This window comes from Amblyomma mixtum, chromosome 10 (genome assembly GCF_055824585.1).
Source record: "Amblyomma mixtum isolate Tamu chromosome 10, ASM5582458v1, whole genome shotgun sequence".
Classification (NCBI taxonomy): Eukaryota; Metazoa; Arthropoda; class Arachnida; order Ixodida; family Ixodidae; genus Amblyomma; species Amblyomma mixtum.
In genome coordinates, this window is record NC_143021.1 from 170,334,884 (window position 1) to 170,344,639 (window position 9,756).

Below are 9,756 nucleotides of genomic sequence, written 5' to 3' on the forward strand. Positions count from 1 at the left end.
AGCAGCTGCCGGTATAAATACCGGAGCACTTCTTAATAAACATTCATTCCTTGTTCCCACATGCTTGCGTGTTACATGGCGTCAGAAGTGGGCGGCGGTTTTTCACCGTCGTTCGTGTCGCCAGAATAGCCTGGCAGTGTGAAGACACCCCCGCAGGAACCGCCGCGAAAGCTCGGGCAAGCATGGCGTCGTCAATAATTCCACCGCCGAAACCGATGGACACAACGGGAGACGCCTTTCACAGCTGGACCATTTGGAAAAAGGAGTTCGACCTGTATGCAACGGCAACGAAGCTTAAAGAGCAAGCAAAGGAGGTTCAAGCTGCAACGTTCCTGATGGCAATCGGTGAAGAAGCAAGGCGAGCATTCTACACTTTCACGTTGGATAAGGAAGACGACAAACACGACATCGAGATTCTGACCCAAAAGTTTAAAGCGCACTTCAAGCCAACAACCAACTTTACGTTCAATGAATTCCGCTTTGGCTCCAGGAACCAGCAAGAGGGTGAGTCGTTCAACGATTGGCTCACGGAGCTTCGGGCGCTAGCACAGCAGTGTGAGTTTGGCACATTGGAAGAATGAATGCTGCGCAGCAGAATTGTTCTTGGAACCAGTGACAAAGTTCTGCAGCAGAGACTAGTTTTGGAAAATCCGTCACACACCAAAACTGTCGAAATCTGCCGTGCAAGCGAACAAGGCAAAGTACGTTTTGAGTGAAATACAAGACGCATGTCCTGCTAGGATAGATGCAGTGAAATCAAAAGCCAACACGTGCTTTAGATGTGGTTTCGACAGTCACAAGAATAGAAACTGTCCCGCCTTGGGTAAACAATGCAGGAAATGCGGAGGCCGCAACCATTTCGCACGTAGATGTCAACGGCCGCATCCACAACCGCGGAGCGAAGGAAGAAACGTACAAGCAGTTAAGATAACAAGCGACGAAGAATTGTTTCTTCAAACACTTGAAATCAATACTATCGATCAGGTGGACCGTTGGTCTTCGGGAGTCGTTATCGCAAGCATGTATGTAAGATGCAAGATTGACACAGGTGCAAACTGCTGTGTAATGGCCGAGGCGCTCTTACGTCGCATAACATCCCAGCCTGCGCAGCCATGCTCCGCTACACTGCGCACATTTTTCGGGCACAAAGAAATGGCATCGAAGAAGATTAAGCTCCCCCTTAGCCACAAGAGACTGTGCACGGAAGCGGAATTTTTCATCGTTAAGCCCGGAAGTGCCAGTGACACTGAGTGGCTGCGTGGCTGAACGTCTTGGCCTGATAAGCCGCGTAAGTTCAATTGATGCGTCCGGCTGCAAAGAACCTCGTGGATTTGAACATGTCTTTCAAGGCCTAGGAGAACTAAAGGGCTGTCCTACCACATGCAACTAAAGCGCGATGCTCAATCTACCGTCAAACCAGCGAGAAGAGTTGCTGTTGCCCTTCAAGACCGTGTGAAAGCAAAGCTCCAAAGAATGGAAAGTGACGGAGTTATCGCAAAGGTAACTGAACCAACTTCCTGGTCAAGCCATATGGTAGTGTTAGTTAAAAACACAAAAGTGCGAATATGCATAGATCCGTCAGATTTGAACAAGGCTCTGCTGAGAGAGCACTACCACATGCCAACCTTAGAAGACGTAGTACCGACACTGTCTGAAGCACAGTACTTTTCCACCTTGGACGCGTCATCGGGGTTCTGGCAGGTAAAGTTAGACGACCAGAGCTCGCGAATATGTACTATGAGCACCCCGTACGGCAGATATAGGTTTTTACGTTTGCCGTTCGGCATAGCGTCCGCTCCAGAAGTTTTTCAACGAGCTATGCACGTAGTAGTAGAAGGCCTTACTGGTGTAGCCGTTGTTATGGACGACATTTTAGTCTGGGGAAACACTCGCGAGGAGCACGACAGCAACCTGTGTAATTTGCTGATACGGTGCAGAGAACACAACTTGAAGCTTAACAGAAAAAAGTGTCATTTCTTGCAGTCCGAAGTGCGTTACATGGGCCATGTACTCACCAGAGATGGACTCTGCCTGGACCCTGGGAGGGTGGAAGACATCCTACAAGTTGCAGCGCCAAAAAATCGTAAGGAGCTTCAAGTTTTTCTGGGCATGGTCAACATTGTGGCGCGCTTCGTGCCCAACATGTCCACTTTGTCTGCCCCACTTAGAGAGCTGTTAAAGAAAGACATAGCGTGGATTTGGTCAGACGAACAGGAAAACTGTTTTAAACAGCTCCGGGCAAGTCTTATAAATGCACCAGTCCTGGCATACTTTCAGCACGACCAACCCGTGGTACTGTCGGTTGATGCCAGCTAATACGGTGTTGGGGCCGTGCTCTTGCAAAACGGACGGCTGGTCGCGTACTCGTCCCGTTCGCTAACCGCAGCCCAACAGCGGTACGCGCAAATTGAAAAGGAGATTTTGGCAATAGTCCATGGCTGTACAAAGTTTCAGGATTACATATTTGGCCAACCAGAAGTAACGGTTGAATCAGATCACAGGCCACTGGAAATGATATTCAAGAAGGCATTGTGCGAATGTCCGATACGCCTCCAGCGCATGAGGCTAGTGCTCCAAAAGTACCCAATCACAGTCAAGTACAAGCCAGGAAAAGAACTGCTGTTTGCTGATGCCTTGTCGCGTTTTCCACGTAAGGTGGAACTGCTAGAAGAAACTGAGCAGTTTCAGGTGAATATCGTTTCTTCTCTGCCCATTGAAGATGACCGACTGCGAAGCATCCGGGATGAAACCAAGACCGATCCACTGATGTTGCAGTTGCTTTGTTATTCGAGTACACAATGGCCCGAGGACAGGTTACAAGTTCCGGATACCTTGCGCCCCTTTTGGGCCTACCGCGACGAACTGCACGTCGAGGACAGTCTGCTGCTTCGGAGCAACAAGTTGGTCATCCCGGCAGCCAAGCGCCCGGAGGTCCTCTGCTTACTACACGCAGCACACGGCGGAGAGGAGAAAATGAAGGCAAGGGCACGGGAGGTAATGTTCTGGCCTAATATGAATGCGGACATTCGGGCACTTGCGATAGCTTGCCCGGTGTGTCAAAAACACAAAAACAGAAATGCAAAGCTTCCCATGATCAGTCATCCGGTGCCCAGTTTGCCTTGGCAGTCTGTTGGTACGGACTTGTTCTACTACGGCGGCGCCCAGTACCTGCTGATAGTGGGTTTTATGCGAAGCATATTGCTAGAGCTATGCCCCACGCCGTCACCGTGGCTGTACGCGTCCAACCACGTGACACGATGACGTCACGACAGATGAGAAACAGGTCCCCCACCTCGCGCCGTCGCTCGGAGCTGTACGCGACCAACCACGTGACACGATGACGTCACGACAGATCGCCGTCACGCGCTGGGAGAGGGAGAACGATGCCATCGCACAGACGCCGGAATGTCGTCGAGCGGCATTCCCGCGCATTTCGAACGCGCGTTCACACTCGGTGTAGGTGAAACGCTCGCTCCACCGGGCAGGCGGACGCGGCTTCCGTGGCAATCCAGGCGCTCACCCAACGCGCGTCTCGGGGTTAGTCGGCGTTCCGCTCTAGCCATGCCGTTGTCTTCCCCCACGACGAAGGCTTCTAGTGGTTGTATTAAAATGACCAAGTATTCAACCAAGGAAATCCATGTATTACCAAGCCTAGCCATCAATATGCTTCGCATCTGACAAGGCTTAACCTTAGCTAAGCCTCAGCCATTTTTTTACTCTTTTTTTCGAAATCCGAAAGCTCCCCCACACAACAGCGCAAGCGGTCATCCAAGCATGCATGGAAGTTTTCGCAACACACATGATTCCTGGCAACATCTGCAGCGATAACGGGCCCCCGTTCAGAAGTGCAAAGTTCCGGTCGTTCACGTCTTACTTTCACATCAACCATGTCACATCCAGCCCCTACTATCCACGTGGGAACGGCATGGCGGAGCGTGCCGTTCAAGAGGCAAAAAAGTTGCTTACAAAAATGCTGTTTTGGCACCTTTGAATTTTGCAGCGCCATGCTGGAGTGGAGGAACTCGCCGAGAGACGACCTCCTGCAATCCCCAGCCGAAAGATTGATGGGCCGCCGCACCAGAACGAGGCTGCCGGTACTGGACTGTCATCTCGAGCCAAAGACTATTCCTACTGCAGATGTCCGAACTCGTCTAGAGGACATCAGGACAAGGCAGCAGAAGTACTACAGCAGGTCTGCTAGACATCTGCCAGAGCTTCACATAGGGTCTACAGTTTCTGTCTATGACACCTTGCAGAGAACATGGGCTCCAGCAGTAGTTGTAGGCACGGCAGGCACGCCGCGATCCTACATAATGGATACCAGCGCAGGACATCTGCGTCGCACAAGAGAGCATGTAAGAACTACAAAAGAAGAAATGCAGGACCCTCCTTCCGAGACGGAGCCACCACGCGACGCTTCGACTAGTCAGGCAACATTTGCAGACGGGCTTCGCAGAAGCAGTTGGCAACGTAGGGAGCCTCAACGTTATCACTTGCCGGAACGGCGAACTTAATCGCCTATTTAATTTTTTTTCCTCTCTCCTTCCGTACTTTTTTTTTCGATGAAGAGAAGATGCGGCAGAGTGCATCGTCATCGGCACGCGTCGCACAAGACGAGCACTGCGCATGTCTGAGCTGAGCAGCTGCCGGTAAAATACCGGAGCACTTCTTAATAAACATTCATTCCTTGTTCCCACATGCTTGCGTGTTACACCGAGAATCCCGAGTTAACAGCGGAGGCTATCCCCTAACATTTCGGCCACTCGGTCTGAGCTGCTGACCTTGTACGGATCGTCGGGCGCCAGACTTCCCAGATGGCGCTGAAGGTACTGATTGAGCGCAGCTTGCCAGGATCCGTTTCTGTAACGATGGCTCTAAAAGGGCGTTCTATCTTGTGGCTCTTGGCACTAAAGAACACAGTGAGCGCTAAGACCTTGTTTTTCACCACTTCACTTTTCAGCCTGTCGAGTTTCAAATCCCTTAACAGTGCAACCGCCTTTGCCTTCGCTTTAGACGGCTTTAGACCTGTTCTTCTAAAGTTCTTTAAGACAGATGTCATGGCCTTATCACTAAAAAGCTTCTGAGGCAGAACCACAAAGCCTCCTTCTTTGTCGGCCATCATCAAAGCGAGGTCAGAGTTCCTAAAATAGCTTGCCACAGATCTCACCAAGGAGTGTTCTTTCTTCTTGCCCTAGAAGGTGTTGCGGATCATATCAACACATTCTCAACACGATCCGCAACACCTTCCAGGGCAAGAAGAAATAACACTCCATGGTGAGTGTAGCATTATCAAGCACTCGTGCTGATGTATAGCATGAGCAGGATAGTTCACACGTGTCGCACTCTTGCTTATCAGCACCGGTCATGTGGCCTTTGCGGTGTCGTTATAAAGCCAGTGACACCGAGCAATAAACATTCATTCTTTGTTCCACCTACCGGCTACGTTTCGTTACTTCAGTGGCGACGAGGATGGGATAGCTGCACGATGACAGCCAGACCCCCTGAGTTCGACGACACGACCAGTAGCTGGAGCACTTACCGCGTTCGTTTGGAGGCCTTCTTTGAGGGTCACGGCATCACAGATTCAGGGAAGCAGCGTGCGCTTCTGGTGTCGGCACTGAGTGACAACGTGGTCCGCGTGCTTCAAGGCCAGCGCCAGTCGGAATCGGTGAACAGCCTGAGCTACGAGGCCGTCGTACAGCACCTGGATAACCACTTCGATCCCCAAGCCAATGAGATAGCAGCGAGCTATGCTTTTTTTATGCGGAACCAAGCGGAAGGCGAGAAGGTACGGGACTACATCACCGACTTGAGATGTCTCGCAAAGGATTGCAGTTTTGAGAAGTTTTTGGACCGCATGTTGCGGGATCGGATTGTCTGCGGAATACGTGATGAACAAGCTCGACGACACATGTTGTCGCAAAAGAAGTTGAACCTGGCGGAGGCAGAAGCTTTTGCTCTAGCAGCGGAAACCGCAGAAGCGAACTTCAGGGCAATGCAAGAAAGGAGCTTCAACAACAACGGCGCGGCAAACTTCGTACAGAAGCTCAGGACGAATCCGCAGAATTCCGGACGCGGGCATGAATCCATGACCGAGTCAACTCAATACTGGAGATGCGGCTCGAACCATGCTTCGGAAGTATGCGTACACAAGAAAGCGACGTGTCACAAATGCGGCAGGACGGGACACCTGGCAAGGATGTGCTTTAGTGGCCGCGCTAACCCCTCAGGAACTTCCGCGGTGAAGGATTTGGACGCCTGTGACGCAAGCGGAGAAGAAATGCTCTACGCTTTGGTGGCCCAAAGCCGCAGTAGTAACCAGTCCGGACGCCCATTCGAAAAGGATTTCATCTGGGAAGGCCGGAACCTGCGCATGCTGGTGGATACAGGGTCCACTGTTAGCGTCTATCCAAGAAGGGTATACGAGAACCAACGCGAAGGGTGGCCGGCACTGCAGAAGACTTCACTACGCCTGACGTGCTTCCTGGGGCCGCTGCCGGTCCTTGGCCGAGTGGTCATGAAAGTCGAATGCGGCAACACTCAAGTGGACAGCTCGCTCGTAGTAGTGGAATGCGAAGGGCCTCTATTGTGCGGCCGAAACACCATCCAAGCCTTCCGGAATGCTGGCATGGCACTATTGGAAGAATGCAAGTCACAGAACATACATGTGGTTCACAGTGACACAGAGACAGCGAAACTTCTGGCTGAATTTTCGGACATCTTCGAGGAGAAGTAGGGTTGTTGTAAGGGACCGCCCATGAAACTTCACAAAAAAGAGGCCGCTGTACCACACTTTTTCAAGGCTCGACCAGTGCCCTATGCGCTTCGGGAAAAAGTGTCTGCAGAAATCGACCGCCAAATACAGGAAGGAGTGCTGGCACCAGTGAGAGTTTTCGAGTGGGCCCGTCGTGCCCGTACTGAAACGAAACGGTGATATTAGGCTCTACTGCGACTTCAAGCTAACCGTGAATCCAGCGACACATCTGGAGCAGTACCCGTTGCCGAAAATTGAGGACATCTTCGCATCTCTGTACGGGGGCGAGGTGTTCACCACTTTGGATTTACGACACGCGTATAATTAACTTCCACTGGACGATGAGGCACGAACAATGGCCGTGTTGAACACACACAAAGGGTTGTTTGCATACAACCGTCTCGCTTTCGGCATCGCATCGGCTCTAGCATTGTTCCAGCGCCGCCTCGAATCCGTTCTGCAGGGCCTCCCTCGCGTCAAGGTGTACTTGGACGACATCATTATTGCCGAAAAACACAATGACGACTCAACTCTCCGGCAAGTCTTCGAGCGGCTGCGCGAAAACGGACTGAAGTTGAACCGTGACAAATGCAGGTTCCGCGAGAAGGAAGTTTCATTCTTGGGGCACAAGATCGATGCAACTGGCCTACACCCCCTTGAGAATATGGAAGCCATCACCGCCGCACCAAGACCGGAGACTGTGAGCCAGCTAAAATCATTTTTGGGATTGATCACATATTACGCCGTTTTTACATAACCTTTCAACCACGCTGGTTCCACTCTACAGGCTGTTGGCTAAAGGAGCGCAATGGCAATGGAGAGCCGAACACGAGGAAGCCATCCAGGCAGCCAAGCGCGCTATGGTAGAAGCGGAACATCTCGTGCACTACGATTCCGGAAAGCCGTTGTGGCTTGAATGCGACGCTTCGCCAGTGGGAGTCGGCGCGATGCTGTCACACCGTATTGGAAACAGGGACTACCCCATATCGTTTCGTTCGAGAGCACTGACACCGGCTGAGCGGAATTATTCGCAGTTGGAGAAAGAAGCGTTGGCCTTGGTGTTCGGCGTCACCAAGTTTAGGGATTATTTGTTGGCGAAGCATTTTACTCTGGTGACGGATCGCAAGCCACTGACAAGACTGTTCCACCCGGATAGGCCGATTCCGCACATGGCCGCAGGAAGAATTCAGCGGTGGGCATTACTACCGTCGGCTTACCATTATGATCTCGAGTACCGCCCAGGACAGCTAAATGCGAACGCAGACGCTCTCAGTCGCCTGCCATTGCCATGCTTGGGTGACCGAGGAGGCCAAGAGCCCATGGAATACGTGCTGTATACGCGGAGTCTAGATTCCACGGCCCTTTCCGCTAAGGAAACAGCAGAGCTAAGCCGCTCGGACGGGGCGCTGCGTCAGATCAGGGAGTGGATCTCACGCGGCTGGCCGCCGCACTTATCAGCAGCACAGCAACACCTGATGCCGTACTTTTCTCGCCGTAACGAGCTCGCGGCCAGTCATGATCTGATTTACTGGGGCCATCGCGTAGTATTGCCGGATGCGGCGCGACGATGCATGCTAAAATAACTGCACGACAGTCACCCCGGTATCAGTGCCATGAAGCGCACAGCGCGGGCGTTGTTTTGGTATCCCGGATGAGATAGCGACCTTGAAGTGCTGGTTCATGGTTGCCCTCAATGTATACAATGCTGGCCCATGCCGGCTACTGCCGTGCCGTCTCCATGGCCGGCGAGCAACAAACCATGGTACAGATTGCATATGGATTTTTCGGGCCCCATCAATGGCTGGCAAGTTTTCGTGTTGGTTGATGCCGAGACGAAGTGGATTGAGGTCATAGCTTTGAAGACCATCACAGCGGAGACCACCATTCAGGTACTTCAAGGGATTTTCGCACGTTTTCGCCTACCACACTGCCTAGTATCGGATAACGGACCACAGTTTTCAAGTGCCACCATGTCCAGTTTCTTGCAAGAAAGCTACGCGAAGCACATGAGAACAGCTCTATACCATCCTCACTCCAATGGTTTGGCGGAACGGGCCGTGCGCACAGTAAAAGAAGGGCTTCGAAAGAATCCGGCAGGCACGTTCCAAGAACGACTAATCAAGTTTTTATTCCGTTATAGAACGACACCGTTGGAAGGAGGAAAGTCGCCAGCGGAACTACTGTTGGGCTTCCGTCCCCGAACCCGGCTGACAGCTTCACTCACAGACACCAAGGTGACAGGAAATGATGGCTCTGGCGAACCTGTGCCAGGAGCAGCAAAAGCACCGCACCGACAAAGTTTCAACTGGGAAGGCATGTATGGTCGCCCCAGTTTGTCTGGTCGAAAGTGGGTGCCGGCGACAGTAGTGACCGCGACGGGAGCACGTATGGTAATACTGGAAACACCTGAGGGACAGCAGCGGCGCCATGTAGACAAACTCAGGCCACGACTCGACACAGGGGCGTCACCTAGCAAGCCGAGCCAAGTCCGGACCCACGAAGAAGCTCAGCCTAGCTCCGAGCAGGCAGAAGCTGATCAAAGCCCGGAGGCACGAGATATCAGCTCTCAAGCCGAAGACCAGCAACCACCACGTCGTTCGACTCGCATACGGAAGCCTCCAGATCGTCTAGCTTACTCCAGCTTAGGGGGAAGGGATGTAGCATTATCAAGCACGCGTGATGCAGTGTTATCAAGCACGCGTGCTGATGTATAGCATGAGCAGGATGGTTCACACGTATCGCACTCTTGCTTATATGCACCGGTCATGTGACCTTTGCGGTGTCATTATAAAGCCAGTGACACCGAGCAATAAACGTTCATTCTTTGTTCCACCCACCACCTACGTTCCGTTACTTCAGTGAGATCAATGGCAAGCTATTTTAGTAACTCTGACCTCGCTTTGATGATGGCCGGCAAAGTTCTTTGTGGTTCTGCCTCAGAAGCTCTTTAGCTATAAGGCCATGACATCTGTCTTAAAGAACTTTAGGAGAACAGGTCTAAA

General features: G+C 52.0%; 1 protein-coding gene across 1 annotated transcript; it reads left to right on the forward strand.

Annotated features, from left to right (window-relative positions):
* Positions 1-7,109: 7,109 nt before the first annotated feature.
* On the forward strand, positions 7,110-9,468 carry LOC149327721 (uncharacterized). The gene is made up of 3 exons (XM_089564957.1): positions 7,110-7,454; positions 8,128-8,255; positions 8,895-9,468. Exons 1-3 carry the CDS (start codon positions 7,110-7,112, stop codon positions 9,466-9,468), a joined length of 1,047 nt encoding a protein of 348 aa, XP_089421083.1.
* Positions 9,469-9,756: the final 288 nt, after the last annotated feature.

Coding starts and splice junctions, on each gene's coding strand:
- LOC149327721 (XM_089564957.1), top strand. CDS start 7,110: ATGGCCGTGTTGAACACACACAAAGGGTTGTTTGCATACAACCGTCTC. Junction 7,455..8,127: donor CCGCACCAAGACCGGAGACT/GTGAGCCAGCTA, acceptor CTTTCCGCTAAG/GAAACAGCAGAGCTAAGCCG. Junction 8,256..8,894: donor TACTTTTCTCGCCGTAACGA/GCTCGCGGCCAG, acceptor ATTCCGTTATAG/AACGACACCGTTGGAAGGAG.